Below are 20,636 nucleotides of genomic sequence, written 5' to 3' on the forward strand. Positions count from 1 at the left end.
ATTATTATTACTATGAAATCAGCACTAATTAGTTTCTATTTTAGTTCAGAAGAAACCTCAAAATTTTATTGTAGGAAACCTGAATACATTTCACCCCAACTTCTTCTCTTTTCTCGGTGACCAGGTCACTGACTCTACAAAGTCCTCCATCACCATCGAATGGACCAAGCCCGTCTTCGACGGCGGCTTGGAAATCATCGGCTACAACATCGACATGTGCAAGGCCAGCCTGGAGGAGTGGCACCGCGTCAACAACCAGCTGGTCATCGACACGAGGTACACCTCCAAGGACCTGGTGCCCGCAGAGCTCTACAAGTTCAGAGTCAGCGCCGTGAACGGGTCCGGAGAGGGTGACGCCTCTGTGCTGGCGAGCGCCGTGCAGGCCCTGGACAGACTCACGTCTCCTGAGATCGACATCGACGCCAACTTCAAGCAGACGCACATCGTGAAGAACGGCGGCACGGTCACCCTTCAGGTGGCCTTCCGCGGCAAACCGGCTCCTCTCGCCACCTGGTCCAAGATCGACGGCGAGTTGCCCGTCATGGGCGACATCAACACCTCGGACTCCTCCTCCACTCTGACCATCGAGGGTTGCACCAGGTACGAAGCCGGCAAGTACGTCCTGTCCCTGGAGAACAACAGCGGCCGCAAGTCCATCACGTTCACCGTCAAGGTGCTGGACACGCCCGGCCCTCCAGGAGCCATCACCTTCAAAGACGTCATCCGCGGCGCCTTGACCGTCATGTGGGACGCGCCCACCAACGACGGCGGTGCCCGGATCCACCACTACCTGGTGGACAAGCGCGAGGCCAGCCGCCTGGCCTGGCAGGAAGTCAGCTCCAAGTCCTCTCGCCAGATGATCCGGGTCACCGGCCTGGATGTCGGCGTGCCGTATCTGTTCAGGGTGATCGCCGTGAACCAGTACGGCCAGGGAGAAGCTCACGAGATGACGGAGCCCGTCATCGCCACGGAGGAACCTGCACCGCCCAAGAGACTGGACGTGGTTGACACCACCAACTCCACGGCCTCCCTGGTGTGGCTGAAGCCCGAGCACGACGGAGGCAGCCGCATCAGAGGCTACGTGGTGGAGGTCAGAGCTAAAGGCAGCGACCGCTGGGTCGTTAGTGGAGAGACCAAGTCCCAGAAGATGCTGCTGGAGGGTCTGATTCAGAACACGGAGTACGACTTCAGAGTCAAGGCCAAGAACGACGCCGGAATCAGCGAGCCCCAGGGCACCTTCAGCTCTGTGGTCATCAAGGAGCCCTGCATTGAACCAACCGCCGACCTCAGCGGCATCACCAACCAGCTCATCACCTGCAAGATCTCCAACACCTTCACCATCAACATCCCCATCAGCGGCAGGCCCGCGCCAAAGGTCACCTGGAAGCTGGAGGAGATGAAGCTGAAGGAGACCGACAGGGTCGCCATCAAAACCACAAAGGAGAGCACCACTCTGGTGGTGAAGGACAGCAAGAGAAGCGACAGCGGCAAGTACTACCTGAGCCTGGAGAACGCCGCCGGCGTGAAGACGTTCACGGTCACCGTGGCCGTCGTCGGCCGCCCGGCGCCGCCCACCGGCCCGGTGGAGATCTCTGCCGTCTCCTCAGAGTCCTGCAGCCTGTCCTGGTCCGAGCCGGCCGACGACGGAGGCACTGAAATCTGCAACTACATCGTGGAGAAACGAGAGTCCGGCTCGGCCTCTTGGCAGGTGGTGAACTCCAGCGTCCAGAGGACCACCATCAAAGTGACCCACCTGACCAAGTACATGGAGTACACCTTCAGGGTCTGCGCCGAGAACAAGTTTGGGGTCAGCAAGTCCACCGAGTCTGCTGCCGTGGTGATCGAGCATCCGTACGGTGAGTTCTGCTCAACGCCTGCCGAAGCTTACATAGCAGCGTAATGAAGCTTCCCGTTCTGACTTCCACTTCCTTTCCACAGTCGCTCCGAGTCCTCCGACGCGTCCCGACGTGGTGTCCGTGTCGGCCAACGCCATCAGCATCAAATGGGACTTGCCGTACGACGACGGCGGCAGCCAGGTGACGGGCTACTGGATCGAGAAGAAGGAGAGGAACACCATCCTGTGGGTGAGGGAGAACAAGCTGCCCTGCCTGGAGTGCCAGTACAAGGTGTCCAGCCTCATCGAGGGCCTGGAGTACCAGTTCAGGGTGTACGCCATGAACATCTCCGGCTTCAGCAAAGCCAGCGAGGCGTCCCGCCCCGTGGTGGCGCTCAACCCTGTTGGTGAGGGAAACGTTCACGTCTTAAACACGTACACGTATCCTGCTCCGCAAACAGCATTAAACCTTAAATTAAACTCCTCCCCCCCGCTCAGATCCTCCCGGTAGACCCGAGGTGACGGACATCACCCGGTCCTCCGTGTCCTTGTGCTGGACCTTGCCGCTCAACGACGGCGGCAGCCGCATCGTGGGTTACGTGGTGGAGAGGAAAGTGCACAGCACGGACGAGTGGGACGACAACCGCTGGCTGAAGTGCAACTACACCACCATCAGTGAGAACTACTTCACCGTCAGCGGCCTGGGAGAGGGAGAGACCTTCGACTACCGCGTCGTCGCCAAGAACGCCTACGGCGTCCACAGCGCGCCATCAGAGGTCACCGGCCCGGTGACCTGCAAGGATGAGTACTGTAAGTTAAGACAAGTATTCATGTTTACTATCAGTTAAAGAAACGTGTGTTTTGATTGAGATTTACCTTCTCTTCGTCCCCGCAGCTCCTCCTAAAGCAGAGCTGGACAGTAAGCTCGTGGGCGAGACCGTGACGGTCCACGCCGGCACCGACCTGGTCCTGGACGGCGCCGTGGGCGGCAAACCGGAGCCCACGGTGTTCTGGTCCAAGGGCGACAAGAAGTTGGAGCTCGGCGAGAAATACTCGCTGACCTACACCGCCACGCGAGCCATGGCCGTCATCAAGAGCTGCGACCGGTACGACACAGGCCGATACGTCCTGACCGTCAAGAACGCCAGCGGAGTCAAGACCGCCGCCGTCACCGTCAAAGTTCTGGGTGAGCGGCGGAGAAAATGGTGTCGCTTCAGCCGCCGGCTGAGCGCCAACTCTAAACTAATGACGCTTCCTTCTTGCAGACACGCCCGGAGCTCCGGCCGACAAGATCGCCATCAGCCGCGTGACGGAGGAGAAGTGCACGGTGTCCTGGAAGATCCCCCTGGAGGACGGCGGGGACCTCGTCACGCACTACATCGTGGAGCGCCGCGAGACCAGCCGGCTCAACTGGGTCATCATGGAGACGGAGTGCAAGACGCTGTCCTGCGTCAGCTCGCGGCTCATCAAGAGCAACGAGTACGTCTTCAGGGTCCGAGGAGTCAACAGGTTCGGGCCCGGCGTCGCCCTGGAGTCAGAACCCGTCATCGCCAGGAACGCCTACAGTGAGCAAAACTTACGATCTGATGATCCGTTCATGAGGATTCCGGTTGATTTGTCATTCAAACAATGTAAATCGCTAAATGTAGCTTCAGGCCAAGAGGTTTTCAAGCCTTCAGGTATTGAAGGCAGCCTCTAGTAGAAGTTGAGAGTCAGGCCTCGTGTGACAGGAGGTGTGTTTGTTCCCGTGTCTCTTCCTCAGCCTTCCCGTCCCAGCCGGGCACGCCGGAGGCCACCGCGGTGGGGAAGGACCACGTGGTCATCGAGTGGCTGAAGCCCGAGAGCGACGGAGGCAGCGAGATCAAGACCTACATCGTGGACAAGCGAGAGTCCAGCAGCACCAGGTGGGAGCGGCTCGAGGGACTTAAAGCGCGGAGCGTTTCCTTTGCGTCGCTCTCGTCCTCACGCCCTGCGTTGTTTCTCCAGGTGGACTCGGGTGAACAAGAACTACACCATCTACGACACGCGGCTGAAGATCACCGGCCTGCTGGAGGGGAGCGAGTACCAGTTCAGGGTGACGGCCGCCAACGCCGCCGGAGACAGCCAGCCGAGCGACGCCTCCACGTACATCCTGTGCAAAGAGCCCACGTGTAAGAGCTAAAGAACGTCTGTAGAGACTCACGTTACTGTGGAGGTCGACAAACAGATGTTTCTATATGACGGATATTTCAAATAAGATGAAATATTATTAGTCCCACAGTGGAGACGTACAGGATCACAGCCAGAGGTTAAAGTGACAACAAGAGACGTGGTGAAAAGAAAGTGTTTTAAATGAGCCATAAAAACAATAACTAAAATGAAACATGATGTAAACATAGTCCTTGCAGTCATGGAAAACCTGGAACAGTCATGGAGTTTAAAATGGTTATTTTCCTCATTGTTAGTTTAAATACTACATTTCATCACATTTTATACTGTTTTCACACAGATTTTACTTCATGTTTAATCAAGAAAATGTGGTTTAAAGTCATGAAAATTTAGTTAAAAGTCAAGAAAATGTGGTTTAAAGTCATGAAAATGTGGTTAAAAATTCTAGAAATTTGAGTAAAAGTTATGAAAATGTGGTTAAAAGTCATGGAAATCCATTGTTCAGAATGTGCCTAAACTCTGTGTACAGACAGAAAAGCGTATTTCATACATATATGTACATAAATGATATTTGAGGCGTTTGCTCGGTCCTTCCCCTCCAGACACCCCGGCTCCTCCCTCCACGCCCCGCGTCACCGACACCACCAAGCACAGCATCAGCCTGGCCTGGACGCGGCCCATGTACGACGGCGGCTCGGACGTCAGTGGCTACGTGGTGGAGATCCTGGAGGAGGGCACGGAGCAGTGGTACCGCGCCACCGCCAAGGCCCTACCCACCAACGCCTACGTGGCCGCCGGCCTGGCGGCCAACAAGAAGTACCGCTTCAGAGTCGCCGCCATCAACTGCAAAGGAACCGGAGAGTTCAGCGAGCCGAGCGCCGAGCTGGAGCCGCTGGAGAGAATCGGTGAGCTTGAGCTCACGTTGTGTTTGGCAAACGGGGTTTCCCATCGGCGGCCATCCGTCAGGGACCACTTGTTACTTAACGGTTAGCGTCATTGTTGAACCGTCCTCTTACGATGTTTCTCCCGCTCAGAAATGCCCGACCTGGAGCCGGCCGAGGACCTGAAGAAGACGGTGTGTCTGCGCGCCGGGGGAACCATCCGCCTGGTCGTGTTCGTGTCCGGCCGGCCGGCGCCGGTGGTGACCTGGAGGAAGACGGGCGTGGAGCTGCAGAGCCGCGGCTACATCGAGAACACCGACAGCTACACCGCCCTGACGGTGGAGAAGATCACTCGCTACGACTCCGGGAAGTACGTGGTGGAGGCCGAGAACCCGTCCGGCAAGAAGACGGCCACCATCCTGGTGAAGGTCTACGGTGAGTTGTCCCGCGGCTCCTCAGGCACCAAGAACATAATTCAAGGAGAGAAGTCCAATAACTTTGCTCAGATTCATCAAGTTCTGCTTCTGATCCCGTCCCGCAGACACTCCGGGTCCTCCGGGTGCCGTGAACGTGAAGGACTACACCAAGGAGTCCGTGGTGATCACCTGGGACGTCCCGAGCATCGACGGCGGCGCCCACGTCAGCAACTACATCATCGAGAAGCGCGACGCCAACATGAAGTCGTACAAGACCGTCACCACCGAGTGCAGGAAGACTCTGTTCAGGATCACCGGTCTGGAGCAGGGAGTGCACTACTTCTTCAGAGTCCTGCCCGAGAACATCTACGGCGTGGGCGAGCCCTGCGAGACCACCGAGGCCGTGCTGCTGTGCGAGGTCCCGTCGGTGCCGATGGACCTCCAGGTGGACGACGTCACCAAGTCCTCCGTGACGCTGCGCTGGCTGCGGCCGCTGCACGACGGCAGGAGCAGGCTGACCGGCTACGTCCTGGAGGCCTGCAAGGTGGGGACGGACAGGTGGAGCGTCGTGGCCACGGTGAAGGCCTCGGCGTCCCAGCACACCGTGCAGCCTCTGACCGAGAACGACCAGTACCTGTTCCGGGTTCGAGCCACCAACAGCAGGGGGGCCAGCGAGCCGATGGACACCGTCACTCCCGTCGTCATCCAGGACATCAAGGGTGAGCAGACGCCCCGCGCTAACGCTAACCCCCCAGAGCTCCACGCAAATCCTTCTGTACTTAAATATGTTGTCGTGTATTTCAGTGACGCCCAAGATCGACATGACCAGCATCCCGCAGAAGATCGTCCACGTGCACCGCGGCAAACCCATCGACCTCAACATCCCCTTCTGCGCCAAGCCGCAGCCGGTCTGCTCCTGGTTCTTCTGCGGCGTCCAGCTGAAGGACAGCCTGGACCGCATCAAGATCAACAGCAACGGGAAGAACACCCACCTCGTCATCCGCGAGACCACCATCAACGACACGGGAAGCTACTCGCTGGAGGTGAAGAACGCCGTCGGCACGGCCAAGGAGGTCATCAAGGTCATCATCCTGGGTAAGGAGACGCCGTTCTGTTGGGTTAGCTTTCTGTTAGCATGTCTTGTGTTAGCTTTCTGTTACCACTTCTTGTTTTAGCGTTCTGTTAGCATCTCTTGTGTTGGCTTCATGTAAGCATCTCTTGTGTTGGCTTCATGTTAGCATCTCTTGTGTTGGCTTTATGTTAGCATCTCTTGTGTTGGCTTTATGTTAGCATCTCTTGTGTTAGCTTTATGTTAGCATCTCTTGTGTTACGGGTCAATATAATTTTTAAAAAAAGTATTTTTTTCCAGCAATAAAACTTTAATGAAACACAAAATAAAAAGCAGAACAAGTCATAACACAACATATAGATTCACAAGGTCAAACAAACAACAACCAATCACTGAAATCTAATGTTTATAACACAACACAAAGGTCATCTTTTCATCATTTAGTGGAAATGTTTTAGTTGTATTTAGCTGAGTTAAACAGTCTTGATGCAGTAAACTCATGTACGTTGTTTTGTTATGAAACCTAGAACGTGTCGGTGCCGCTGACACAAAAGGAAGGTTCAGGTTTTACTGCTCGTGAGCTGAAATGTTAGAACCTTTAAAGCAAAGATAGCTTCTCACCGGCCGTCTGCTCGTGTCCGTCCAGACAAACCCGGCCACCCGGTCGGCCCGGTGAAGATCGAGGAGAACGACGGCGTGTCGGTGACGGTCAGCTGGGAACCTCCGGAGAAGGACGGCGGCGCCGCCGTCAGCGGCTACGTGGTGGAGCAGCGCGACGCCCACCGGCCCGGCTGGATCACCGTGTCGGAGTCGGTGACCCGGCCCTGCTTCAAGTTCACCCGGCTGACCGAGGGCACCGAGTACGTGTTCCGCGCCGCCGCCATGAACCGCTTCGGCGTCGGCGGCTTCCTTCAGTCCGAAGTGGTGGAGTGCAAGAGCGCCAAAAGTGAGTGACACCTCCTCTCCTTTTCATGTCACGAGGTCATGATGCAGGAATACAGGAACACATCAGTGAATCCCTTTGTTCCTTTGTTCACGTGCAGCCATCCCCGGACCTCCCAGCAGGCCCGAGGTGCTTGACGTGACCCACGAGGGCATGACCTTAACCTGGCAGCCGCCCGAGGACAACGGCGGCTCCACCATTGCCGGCTACGTCATCGAACGCAAGGAGGCGCGCTCCGACAGGTGGATGAAGATCAGCAAGAACCCCGTCACCATGACCAGGTACCGCTCCTCCGGCCTGATCGAGGGCCTGGAGTACGAGCACCGCGTCACCGCCATCAACTCCAGAGGATCCGGCAAACCCAGCGCCAGCTCCGCCATCACCGTGGCCATGGATCCCATCGGTACGTTTTGGCCAACGGCCGTCATTACGGGAAGCCTCGCGGCCTATTGTTAATGAACCTGTGTGAGTGTGGAGTCTTATATTCCTCTAAAGCCCGTGTGTTTTTCTAACAGAGCCTCCAGGTGCTCCGCTTCAGCCCACCGTCACCGACACCACCAGGACCTCGGTGACTCTGGCCTGGCAGCCGCCTGAGGAACAGGGCGGCGCCGCCGTCACCGGCTACTTCATCGAGATGCAGAAGGTGGACCAGGTGGAATGGACGCTGTGCAACACCACGGCCATCAAGATGTGCGAGTACACGCTCACCCACATGCCCCAGGGCGCCGAGTACAAGTTCAGGGTCATCGCCTGCAACGCCGGCGGCTCTGGAGAGCCGGCAGAGATCCCTGGAGTGGTGAAGGTCCAAGAGATGCTCGGTAAAAAACTACCTGTCACATTTTCACCTTTTGACGGGGTAAAATAGAATGTTGTCCTTGAGCCTGTAATTGGTCATGAGCGTAATCGTGTCTTCCTCAGATCACCCCGACTACGAGCTGGATGCCAGCTATGAGGAGGGCTACGTGGTGCGGCAGGGCGGAGTCATCCACCTCTCCGTGCCCATCAAGGGGAAACCCATCCCAACATGCAAGTGGACCAAGGACGGGCGGGACATCTCTCACCGGGCCATGATCGCCACCCACGATGACATCACCGAACTGGTCATTAAAGAGGCGCACAAACACGACACCGGCACCTACGACCTGGTGCTGGAGAACAAGTGTGGCAGGAAGGCCGTGTACATCAAGGTGAGCGGATGGAAGGTTCTTCAATACCAGAAGTGGAGTGAAAACACGTCTAGAACTTAACCCTCTGCACGCCTCCAGGTGAAGGTGATCGGTCGCCCTGACATCCCAGAAGGCCCTCTGGAGTTTGATGACATTCAGGCCCGGTCGGTCCGGGTCAGCTGGAGGCCGCCTTCGGACGACGGCGGCGCCGACATCCTGGGATACATCGTGGAGCGGCGGGAGGTTCCCAAGGCCGCCTGGTGCACGGTGGACTCCCGGGTGACCGAGAGCTCTCTGGTGGTGAAGGGCCTGAAGGAGAACGTGCAGTACCACTTCAAGATCTCTGCCGAGAACCAGTTCGGCGTCAGCAGATCTCTCAAGTCCGATGAGCCCGTGACACCAAAAACACCACTCTGTGAGTTTTGCTGTCGTTCTGAACGTCCAATCGTTTGTCACAAGTTCCATTGTGTTGTTATAACATTGACCTCTTGACCTCCAGGCCCTCCGGAACCCCCCAGCAACCCTCCAGAGATCATGGAGGTGACCAAGACCACGGTATCTCTGTCCTGGGCTCGGCCGCGCGACGACGGAGGCTCCCGTGTCACGGGATACTTCGTGGAGAGGAGGGAGGTGTCGACGGAGAAGTGGGTCCGACACAACAAGACCCACATCACCACCACCATGTACAACGTCACCGGCCTGATCCCCGACGCCGAGTACATGTTCAGAGTGGTGGCGCAGAACGACGTCGGGCAGAGCGAGCCTGGTCCCGCCTCAGAGTCCGCCGTCTGCAAAGATCCCTTCGGTGAGTTCACACAACTGGATGCATGAAGGATGACGAGTAGTTCAAGTCGACACGGCGTTGAAAACTAAGACAGAGACAAGTAGGACTTGAAGAGCAGCTTTACTTTGAGCATAGAACTGTGTTTACGTCACTCGTACAAAACTCAGGATTCTTATGCTCTTAGAAAACCTGGAAAAGTCCTTGAAAAAAGTTGTGTAAATGTGTAATATTCATGTGTTCATGACGTTCATTTAGTGTGAAATAATGGATCTGCTTTTAAGGAAAGAGGTTCAAAATATAAGCAGCATACATAGAGGCATCTAAATAAATGTGTATTCTTTACCGTATGCGTTGACACACAGATTTCACACAATGTTTGCTCATGGACATTTGGCTTAAATACATTGAAATGTGGTTTAAAGTCATGGAAGTCCTCTGGTCAAACTGTGTGCACCCTCTCAGAAAGGGTCCCTGAGTATTCGTCTCCTCCGCCTCTTCACAGACAAACCCAGCCAACCAGGAGACATCGACATCATCTCCATCACCAAAGACTGCATCACCATCCACTGGCTCCGGCCGGAGCACGACGGCGGGAAGGAGATTCTGGGCTACTGGATCGAGTTCAGGCAGTCGGGAGAAAGCGCCTGGAAGAAGTGCGCCAAGGAGCGCTCCAAAGACCGGCAGTTCACCATGGGCGGTTTGATGGAGGCCACCGAGTACGAGTTCAGGATCTTCGCTGAGAACGAGACCGGACTCAGCCGACCTCGACGCACGCCGATGGGCATCAAGACCAAGCTGAGCGGTGAGCTGCTGCAGGAAACATCTCGTCCACATTGTGAAACATGACATGATGTGTTACTGAATATTAGCTTTTTTTAAATATAGGGAACACATCAGGATTACAACTATGTTCCACATATTATACAGCAAAAAGTCAAAAGCTAGATAGTAGATTTAAAGCGATCTTGCTGATGTTTGTGCAGTCGGTGAGACTCCGGCTTTGAAGGAAGAGATCCAGGACGTGACCACCAAGCTCGGCGAGTCCGGCACCCTCACCTGCGGCATCATCGGCAGACCTCTACCCGAGATCAAGTGGTACCGCTACGGCAAGGAGCTGATCCAGAGCCGCAAGTACAAGATGAGCTCCGACGGCCGCAACCACTCCCTCAGCGTCCTGACGGACGAGCAGGAGGACGAGGGCGTGTACACCTGCAGGGCCGTCAACGAGGCCGGCGAGGTCGAGACCAGCGGCAAGCTGCGCCTGCAGGCGGCGCCGCAGTTCCACCCGGGCTTCCCCCTGAAGGAAAAGTATTACGCCGGGGCGGGCACGAGCCTGCGCCTCCACGTGGTCTACATCGGACGTCCCATCCCTCAGATCATGTGGTTCTACGACAAGAAGCCCCTGAATGCCTCCGAGAATGTGATCATTGAAAACACTGAGAGCTACTCCCACCTGGTGGTGAGGAACGCACAGAGGAAGACCAACGCCGGCCGCTACAAGGTGCAGCTCAGCAACGTGTACGGAACCGTCGACACGGTGCTCCGCGTTGAAATCCAAGGTAACGCCGAGCTCCTGAGAACAGGAACTAGTACAGAAAACTCAAGAATATAGCCTTCAAGTGAAGACATCTGAATCATATTTAAATCCCGTTTGTTTTCTCCAGATAAACCATGCATCCCCGAGGGCCCTGTTGTTGTGGACGCCCTGCTGAAGAGCTCAATCGTCATCAGCTGGAAGGCTCCAAAGGACGACGGCGGCTCCATGATCACCAACTACATCGTGGAGAAGCGCGAGGCCAAAGAAGGCGAGCAGTGGAACCTGGTGTCCTCCTCCGTTTCTGGCACCAGCTGCCGCATCCCCAACCTGATCGAGAGCGCCGGCTACTACTTCAGAGTCTCTGCCAAGAACCAATACGGAGTCAGCGAGTCTCTGGAGATCCCATCAGTGGTCATCGTGAAGAGTCCGTTCGGTAAGTCCAGGAATGTTTTGTTTGGCTTCTGTGGCCACATTGGAGAGAGGCAGGACTAGCTTGTAGGAGCGCTGCAATAACATTCCCGTTCACTTCTTAGAAAAACCCGGCATCCCACAGCAGCCCTTCATCATCAGCTCCACCAAGGACTCCTGCGTGGTCTGCTGGAAGCCTCCGAGCAGCGACGGCGGAGCTAAAATCTCCAGCTACTACCTGGAGAAACGTGAGAAGAAGCAGAACAAGTGGATGTCAGTGACCAGCAGGAAGATGTTGGAGACCAGCTTCGAGGCCACAGGCTTGATCGAAGGCTTCGAGTACGAGTTCCGCGTCAAGTGTGAGAACTTGGGCGGTGAAAGCGACTGGAGCGAGATCTCGGCGCCGATCGTCCCCAAGTCCGACCAGGCTCCTCGCGCTCCCGCGTTCAGGGAGGAGATCCGTGACATGACCGTCAAATACCAGGCCAACGCCACCCTGGTCACCAAGGTGCTTTATCCTAACTGCATTATAGATGTGTCGAAGCTATCAGTGATCATTGTGTATGTCGGGGTTTTCTTTAAAGAGCCACCCGGAGTCAATGAGAAGTTTGACGTTCATCTTTTCGGTAATTAACAAAAACGTGTTTCCCGTGACCAGGTGGTGGGACACCCCAAACCCTTGGTGAAATGGTACCGCAGCGGCAAAGAGGTGGAGGCAGATGGAACCAAGATTAAAGCCCAGGAGTTCAAGGGCGGCTACTACCAGCTGGTCATCATGAACGCCGATGAGAGCGACGCCACCGTTTACCAGGTCAGAGCGACCAACTCCTCAGGATCCATCTCGACCACCGCCAACCTGGAGGTGGAAGGTAATGAGATCATTTTGGTTTTGCAAAGTTTAAGAATCCATTATCCTGCATTCTCTGCAAGTGTAATTCCTTAAATGTAATACATCTTAATAAATATACATTTAAATTCCAGTTCCTGCTAAGATCCACCTACCCAAGGAGCTGGAGGGAATGGGAGCGGTCCACGCTGTCCGTGGTGATCAGATCACCATCAAGATCCCCATCTCTGGCAAGCCCGAACCAGCAATCATCTGGCAGAAGGGACAGGAGATCCTCTCCAACTCTCCTTATCACCAAGTCATCACCACCAGGTCTTTCACCTCGTTGGTGTTCCAGAAGGGAATGGAGAGGAAGGACACCGGCTACTACATCGTAACGGCAAAGAACAGGTTCGGATCGGACAAGCAAACCATTGAGGTGAACGTGGCCGACATACCTGAAGCCCCGAAGGGTCTGGTCGTCAGCGAGATCGCTCGGGACTCCATCACCTTGACCTGGGAGCCGCCTGCCAACGACGGCGGCAGCGACATCATTAACTACATTGTGGAGAAGTGTCCCACCACGGCCGACAGGTGGATCCGCGCCGGACATACCACGGACTGCAGCATCACCATCATCAACATTTTCGGAAAGACCAAGTACCAGTTCCGCGTCATCGCCGAAAACCAGTTTGGCCTAAGCCTTCCTTCTCAGCCAACCGAGCCCATCACCACCAAGGAAGACAAGTCTGTGATTAGGAACTATGACGAGGAAGTGGACGAGACCAGAGAGGTCAACAAGGAGGAGGCTGTGGTCTACAAGGTGAAGGCGCTTTCCTCCAAGTACGTCATCTCTGAGGAAATTGCTCGCTGCCAGTTCGGAGTGGTCCACCGCTGCACGGAGATCGCCACAAAGAAGACCTTCATGGCCAAGTTCATCAAGGTCAAAGGAACTGACCGTGAGTTGGTTCTCAGAGAAATTGAAGCTCTCAACGTTGCAAGGCACATGAATGTCATCTACCTGCACGAATACTTTGAAAGCATGGAGGAGATCATCCTGATCTTTGAATTCATGTCTGGAGTTGACATCTTCGAGCGCCTCGGCACCAGCAACTTTGAGCTCACAGAGCAGGAGATTGTCCGCTACCTGAGACAAGTCTGCTCTGCCCTGAAGTTCATGCACAGCCACAACTACGGCCACTTTGACATCCGCCCAGACAACATCGTCTACACCACGAGGAGAAGCACCACCATAAAGATCATCGAGATGGGTCAGGCTCGGCTGCTGGTGCCAGGCGAGAACATCAGGATGATGTTCTCGGCTCCGGAGTACTGCGCCCCTGAGATCCACCGTCATGACATGGTCACGACGGCCACAGACATGTGGTCTGTCGGTGTGTTGGCCTACGTTCTGCTCAGCGGCCTTAATCCGTTTGGGGCAGAGTCCGTGACACAGATGATTGAGAACATCTCCAACTGTGAATACATCTTTGACGGCGAAGCCTTTAAGGACATCAGCCTGGAGGCGATGGACTTTGTCGACAGACTTCTGGTCAAAGACAGGAAGCTCCGTATGACTGCCCACGAGGCTCTGGAGCACCCATGGCTCAAGATGAAGATCGAGCATGTTAGCAACAAGGTCATCAGGACTTTGAGACACAGAAGGTACTACCAGACTCTGGTGAAGAGAACCGATACCATCGTCTCTGCAGCCCGGGTGGCCTACGGCGGCGCCTTCAAGAACCAGAGAGGATTGGCCGTGGGCAAAGTGAAGATAGGAACCGAGTACCATGGCCTTCGCACTGGTCCAGTCATGCATGGCTCCGCTGAAGAAGGCGGCCATGTCAGATTCACTTGTAGCATCACCAACTATGACAAGAGCACTCAGGTGTCCTGGTACCACGGAAACCGTCAGCTGCACGCAAGCGCCAAGTATGAAATTACATACAGTAATGGTTTTGCCAGCATCTATGTGAAGGACATTGAAGAGAGTGATGACGGAGTGTACAGATGCAAGGTGGTGAGTGATGAAGGAGAGGACAGTGCTTATGGAGAGCTCTTTGTTGAGACCGTGAGGAGCATCAGAGAGTACTATGTGAGCCGCTCCATCAAGAAGCTGAGGAGGAGAGTTGACAGGACGAGACTCCTGCAGAGGCCTCCAGAGTTCACTTTGCCTCTCTACAACCGCTCCGCCTACATTGGAGAAGATGTGCGCTTTGGTGTCACTATCACCGTGCACCCGGAGCCTCACGTCACATGGCTGAAGAACGGGGAGAGAATCAAGCCGGGTGAAGACGACAGGAAGTACACGTTCACCAGCGACAAGGGTCTGTACCAGTTGATGATCCACAACCTGAGTTTGGACGACGATGCAGAGTACACTGTTCTGGCCCACAACAAGTTTGGAGAAGACAGCTGCAAGGCCCGTCTCACTGTGACACCTCATCCTGTGACCGAGGACACTATGAGGCCGATGTTCAAACGTCTGCTGGCTAACGTCGATTGTGTCGAGGGATACAGCGTCCGCTTCGAGCTCAGAGTCTCAGGAATCCCAACGCCTGCTCTGAAATGGCAGAAGGACGGCCATGCGCTCGAGTTTGGTCACAAGGTTGTTGTCATACAGGAGGACGTTGACTACTATGTGTTGCACATCAGAGATACTCTGCTCGAGGACGCCGGTGTGTACAAGGTTACTGCAACTAACTGTGCTGGCTCCGTGAGCTGCCAGGCCACACTGAAGGTGGACCGCCTTTCCTACACCAGGAGAGAGTACAAGAGTGAGGAGGAGAAATACAGACACGTACAGAAACAAATTGAAAAGACCAACAAGATGGCCCTGAAAATTGTTGCCACTGAAGAGCTCGTATCGTTCAACCCTACAGCCCAGGATGCAATGAAGTTCGCTGCAGAGATGTACAAGCCGGCAGTGAGCACCAAGAACGTTGAGGGTGAGTTCGACATCACGGTGGAGAAGTCTGAGACCAAGAAGCTGGAGGAGGAGAGGAGGATCTTCATGCCGTATGAGATCCCTGAGCCTGTGGTCCATGATCCCAGAGCTCTGGATGAGGACAAAACCATCAAACATTTCGTGGCTCTCTCTGACATGAAGTGGTACAGAAAGCTCAGGGACCAGTATGAGGTTTCAGAGAAAATGGAGAGGTTTGTGCAGAAGAGGCAGCGGCGCATTCGCCTGTCCAGGTGGGAGCAGTTCTACGTCATGCCCCTCCCGAGAATCACCGACCAGTACAGGCCAAGATGGCGTATTCCAAAACTCACCCTGGATGACTTGGAGACTGTCAGGCCCGCCCGCCGGTCACCTTCTCCTGAATCCGAGGTCTCCTTCAGATCCAGAAGGAGATCTCTGGGAGACATTAGTGATGAGGAGGTGCTAATGCCCGTGGACGATTACCTTTCCATGAGGAGAACGGAGGAAGAGAAAATGATGCTGGAGGACGAACTGGAGCTCGGCTTTTCTGCCTCTCCGACCCGCAGTCCTGTCCGTGTGGAGCGACGCACCAGGGAACTTGAAGAGAGGGGGCACGAGGTGCGGTACGAGGCCGTCGAGGTCGCACAGACCAAGAAGAAACGTACAGTTTCTCAGTTCATGAGGAGGAGGAGGTCACTTTCCCCAACATACATCGAGCTCATGCGTCCGGTCTCAGAGCTGATCAGACCGTCGCGTTCCAGGCCGCCCATGGAAGTAGAGGGAGAGGTCGTGGGAAGGAGGTCGCCCACCCCGGAGAGGACTCGTCCACGCTCTCCCAGCCCCATCCGGTCCGCTGAGAGGTCGTCCCGCTCCTCCTCCAGGTTTGAGCGGTCCGCCCGCTTCGACATCATGTCCCGCTACGAGGCCAGGAAGGCCGCCCTGAAGTCTGAGAGGAAGTACCAGGTGGTTAGTCAGACGCCTTTCAGCCTGGACCATGCGCCCCGTGTGACCGTCAGGATGCGCTCTCACCGCATACCGATCGGCCAAGACACCAAATTCACCCTGAACATCCAGACCAAGCCAGAGGCCGATGTCAAGTGGCTCCACAATGGAACTGCAATCTCTGAGAGCAGTGAGAAATACATCTTCACCAACATGAGTGGTGTTTTGTCCATCACTATTCTGGACTGCCAGGATGAGGACAGTGGCACGTACCGCTGCGTGTGCTCCAACTCCAAGGGAGAAGCTTCCGACTATGCCACCCTCGATGTGTCGGGTGGCGGCTACACCACCTTCTCCTCTCGCCGCAGGGATGAGGAGGTTGCCAAAGGATATGTGCCTGAAATCACTCGAATTGACCACTATCACACCACCCACTTCAAAGCCGGCTATGCTTCCGAGTCCCACTTTCAGGTGGAGGAGAGCAAGTCTAAGCTCACCGAGACGCGTGAGAGATACGCTGCCTCCTCTGAGAGGTACTCCTCTGCTGAGAGGTATGATTCATCCATCAAGTACGCCTCTGCTGATTACCTGTCATCCGATTCCTCCTACTCATCGGAAAAGTTTTCTCTGACCGGGAAACGCACCTTGTCTGAAGCTAAAGGGAAGTTCTCTTCTGCTGATGTTGCTGAGGAAGTTGCGGTCCACAAGGTGAAGACTTCTCTTCCTGCCAAAATCCTCACCAAGCCTCAGTCTGTGACGGTTGCAGAGGGAGAGGCAGCCAGATTCTCCTGTGACATCGATGGGGAACCTGCACCAACTGTGATGTGGATACACGAGAGCAGAACCATCGTCTCGTCTCACCACATCCAGGTCACCACCACTCAGTACAAGTCCAGCATGGAGATCTCCTCCGTGACGACTTCTGATGAAGGCAGTTACACGGTGGTGGTTGAGAACTCGGCGGGCAGGCAGGAGGCTCACTTCACCTTGACCATCCGCAGACCAGCTCCCAAAGCGGAGGTCAAGGCTGTCAAATCCCCTGAGCCATCTGTGAAGTCGCCCACTCCCAGTATGAAGTCACCAGAGCCTTCGGTCACATCTCCTGCTCCCTCCATAGCTTCCTCTGTTCCCAGCATCAAGTCCCCTGAGCCTTCAATCAAATCCCCAGCTCCAAGCGTAACGTCTCCTTCTCCGAGTGTGAAGACGCCAACGCCGAGTGTGACATCACCAACGCCAAGTGTGAAGACGCCAACGCCGAGTGTGACATCACCAACGCCAAGTGTGAAGACGCCAACGCCAAGTGTCAAATCTCCTGAACCTGAGGGAGTTAAGTCACCACAGAGTATAAAATCCCCTGAACCCAGACACAAGTCACCACCACCAATCAGGTCTCCGGAGAGAGTGAAGTCACCCGAACCCGAGGAAGCTAAATCACCGCGGGGAGTCAAATCTCCACAACAAGCTGGCATCAAATCCCCAACCGGTGTCAAATCCCCAACCGGTGTCAAATCCCCAGAACCTGCTGGCATCAAATCCCCAACCGGTGTCAAATCCCCAGAACCTGCTGGCATCAAATCCCCAACCGGTGTCAAATCCCCAACCGGTGTTAAATCCCCCATCGGTGTCAAATCCCCCATCGGTGTCAAGTCCCCAGAACCTGCCGGCATCAAATCCCCGAGGGCCTTGAAGTCCCCTGAGCCAGCGGGAATCAAGTCGCCTCCGAGGGTGAAGTCTCCTCCTCCCATCATGTCCCCCAAGAGGGTTGTGTCTCCACCCACCGTCAAGTCCCCGACCCCGAAACCTCCCAAGGTCCTGAGCCAGCTGAAGGCCGAGGCCTTCGAGGGCTCAGTGAGGATGTCCTGCGTCTGCGAGAGCAGCGTCAGGGAGGCGGTGTGGTACGTCAACGGGAGGAGGCTTTCACAGAGCAGCCACTTTGAGATGCACTACTCCGAGGGCTCCTGCAGCCTTCTGATCCACGACCTGGCAGACGGCGATCAGGGAGAGTACATGTGTGAGATGACATCAGAGGGAGGAACGTCCAAATCCTGCTTCTCCTTCAGCGGACAGGTTTTCCAGTCCATTCGCGTGAAGATCTCTGCCTACCGTGAGCAGCAACTGGCACTTAGAGGTGAGCGTTTGTATCCAGACAGATTTAGTCCAAAGTCATGATATTTAAAGAAATCCTGAAGACTAACTTGTACCGTTTCCCTCTGTAGCTTCAGGCTCGATGACGATGAGCCACAAGGAGGCGTCGTCCTCCATGAGCTCGTCCATGATGATGAAGAAAGAAGTGCACATGATGGAGGAGTCGTCCTCCTTCTCCTCCGTCTCCTCCTCCGCCCAGCACGCCATGATGTCATCCATGATGGAGTCCAGCTCCATCAGCAGCATGGCAGCTGAGATGAAGCTCGAGACCATGTCCATGTCCAGCATGTCCTCCATGGCGTCGGAGTCGTACGCCATGAGCTCCGGCAGCTCCTCCCACATGGAGGGATCCTCCTTCAGAGCAATCGGTAAGATCGGAAATTAAATCTGTGAAACGGTTGTTTATACAGTTCAAACAACAAAAGCCACTCCTTCTGAAATGAACATAAACTTCCAATGCAAAACAAACCCACAGCGATGAGCAACTTAGTGCATGTTCACAATGTGTACTGAGGGAATAAAATAAGAGAGAGTCATTTATATAGACTTCTATACAACCAGAGGAGTCGCCCCCTGGTGGTCAGGAGAGAGAATGCAGCTTTAACACATGAAGCATAGACTTCTATACAACCAGAGGAGTCGCCCCCTGGTGGTCAGGAGAGAGAATGCAGCTTTAACACATGAAGCATAGACTTCTATACAACCAGAGTCTCCTCCCTCGCGGCCTCTGATCCTAAACCTCTGGTGCTCTGTGGTCTCCAGGTTCTGCTCCCAGGATCGAGGCTCTGCCAGAGGACATCAGCATCGAGCCGGGTAAAGTCCTGACCGTGACCTGCGCCTTCTCCGGCGACGCCAAACGCATCCAGTGGTCCCGCAGCGGCAGAGCCATCGAGGAGACGGCCGGCGGACGCTTCCACATCGAGACCTCTGAAGACCTGACCACCCTCATCATCACCGGGGTGAAGGAGGAAGACGCCGGGACCTACACCCTGAAGCTGGCCAACGAGCTGGGCTCCGACACGGCGACCGTTCACATCAGCATTCGATCAGCGTAGAAACAGAAAGAAATCTAATCTCCACCTTTCCCCTCTTCCCTACTTCTGTGCCTTTTTATTTATTAATCAAGCAAAATAATTGACGTGACAAAGATCTTTATGAAAGATAAAAGATAAAAGATTTCTGTTCTTGTAAATATGAACTATTTTTGTACCAATCTTGACATTAATTTATGCCAAACTAGACTCTAACGTCTAAAGTTGTTATAAAATGTGCCATATTGGATAACTATGACTTAGGATCGTTGATCCATTTTTCTGTGACATGTACATAATGTATATAGCCGAATTTAACGGTTATGGGAAATGTATGCATTGTTATTTATGACAATAATATGAACTGAAACTAAATGAAACTGGTTTGACAGGAGAAAGTTCCTCGAGGAACGAATACCCTGTCAAACAGAGCAACTAAACTTTGTGCCTCAACGCTACGTTGAAGTCTAAAGATCGCCTCAACAGGTGAGAGGCTCCCTGTTGACGTCCACCACCGGTGACGGTGCTACTTTGTGAGGCGCCGCGGGCCCGAGCGCCGCTGCGTCACCCTCACGCAGCGGCGGCCCGGGCCTCGCGCTCCGACTGATTACGTCATACCGCCGTTTCAATGACGCGCTCACAGTGCGAGCGGCCTGCACTCCCTGAGCTCAAGTGTTCTTTTTGTTTTTGTTTTTCGGTGCTCCGCCTCTTGGACGCGACCGCCCGCTCAGCCCCGCGGTCACGGGGTCCGAGTCCTCGGCGCTCGCGTCGCAGAGGCGGAGCCGCCTCTCGGGGGCTGCGGAGTGTTTCGTGTGTTTTAGTTTGCAGGAGCCGGTTTGAGCCGGCGGCGCCGAGCGGCCAACGACCGCCGCCGCGCCGCCGGCGCTTTACCTCGACCGGGTAGACGTAGAGACGCAGCCTCCTCGAGCTTTTCTCCAAGTATTGATTTAATAAAGCATGATTATCAGCACTACAGCTCGTCTCTGCTTCTTTTGTGCTTCTGGTTCACGTTGAACTCCTGAAGTTCATGTTCAGCTCACAAGTTCATGTTCAGGTTTCACAGTGTCACAAACATTCTGCGTTGTGTTCAGAGGTAAAGCACCAAGGAAGAGAGTTGTAGTTTCACTCTTTTCCCTCAATCACGCTGCTGCAGTGCAAACAACACAAACATTCACGCTACGTTCTTAACGTTAATATACATTCATATTTATACATTACTGCATTGCCTCCAAGGCGCTTCCCTGTGGATTCTGGAGCACGAGGTCCACTGTCAAATGTTCTGGAACCAGATTTAACCAGAAGTGGTGCCATAACATGGCACAAACAGGAAAATCATATTGCTAATAACTGTCTAGAAATAAACAATTAAACAAAATATATAAAGTCATAGTATGTAATCTTTCATCTTTATTGAAAAGTATATGCCAACTTTCTATATTTCCTCATGAAATGTAACAATTGATGAGAAACATGAGAACATGCAGCGTGAGGCCTCGGCCACCAGGGGGCAGTGTGAGCTCACTGGAAGAGAACCAAGCATTTTATTTACATTTTACACACACACACACACACTTCATATC

The 20,636-nt window shown here is 54.5% G+C and overlaps 1 protein-coding gene across 17 annotated transcripts in view; it reads left to right on the plus strand.

The window, feature by feature from the left end:
- Positions 1–20,029, plus strand: part of ttn.2 (titin, tandem duplicate 2) — a 186,723-nt gene extending 166,694 nt beyond the window's left edge. For all 17 annotated transcript variants that reach the window (XM_068601489.1, XM_068601493.1, XM_068601496.1 and 14 more), the window contains 25 exons: positions 125–1,856; positions 1,939–2,241; positions 2,333–2,644; positions 2,730–3,020; positions 3,100–3,399; positions 3,597–3,738; positions 3,821–3,984; positions 4,585–4,887; positions 5,017–5,298; positions 5,405–5,998; positions 6,084–6,374; positions 6,995–7,294; positions 7,392–7,694; positions 7,807–8,109; positions 8,210–8,478; positions 8,557–8,872; positions 8,957–9,262; positions 9,744–10,043; positions 10,225–10,800; positions 10,906–11,211; positions 11,312–11,694; positions 11,845–12,055; positions 12,168–18,008; positions 18,097–18,393; positions 18,788–20,029. In XM_068601489.1, coding sequence (XP_068457590.1) covers positions 125–1,856; positions 1,939–2,241; positions 2,333–2,644; positions 2,730–3,020; positions 3,100–3,399; positions 3,597–3,738; positions 3,821–3,984; positions 4,585–4,887; positions 5,017–5,298; positions 5,405–5,998; positions 6,084–6,374; positions 6,995–7,294; positions 7,392–7,694; positions 7,807–8,109; positions 8,210–8,478; positions 8,557–8,872; positions 8,957–9,262; positions 9,744–10,043; positions 10,225–10,800; positions 10,906–11,211; positions 11,312–11,694; positions 11,845–12,055; positions 12,168–18,008; positions 18,097–18,393; positions 18,788–19,080 — 14,718 coding nt within the window. In that variant the 3' untranslated portion in view covers positions 19,081–20,029. The remainder of the gene's footprint in view (positions 1–124; positions 1,857–1,938; positions 2,242–2,332; positions 2,645–2,729; positions 3,021–3,099; positions 3,400–3,596; positions 3,739–3,820; positions 3,985–4,584; positions 4,888–5,016; positions 5,299–5,404; positions 5,999–6,083; positions 6,375–6,994; positions 7,295–7,391; positions 7,695–7,806; positions 8,110–8,209; positions 8,479–8,556; positions 8,873–8,956; positions 9,263–9,743; positions 10,044–10,224; positions 10,801–10,905; positions 11,212–11,311; positions 11,695–11,844; positions 12,056–12,167; positions 18,009–18,096; positions 18,394–18,787) is intronic.
- The last annotated feature ends 607 nt before the right edge of the window (positions 20,030–20,636 follow it).

The sequence above is a fragment of the Clinocottus analis genome, unplaced genomic scaffold (genome assembly GCF_023055335.1).
Source record: "Clinocottus analis isolate CAN_PGR_092001 unplaced genomic scaffold, fCliAna1.0.p SCAF_50, whole genome shotgun sequence".
In the NCBI taxonomy this organism is placed as follows: domain Eukaryota; kingdom Metazoa; phylum Chordata; class Actinopteri; order Perciformes; family Cottidae; genus Clinocottus; species Clinocottus analis.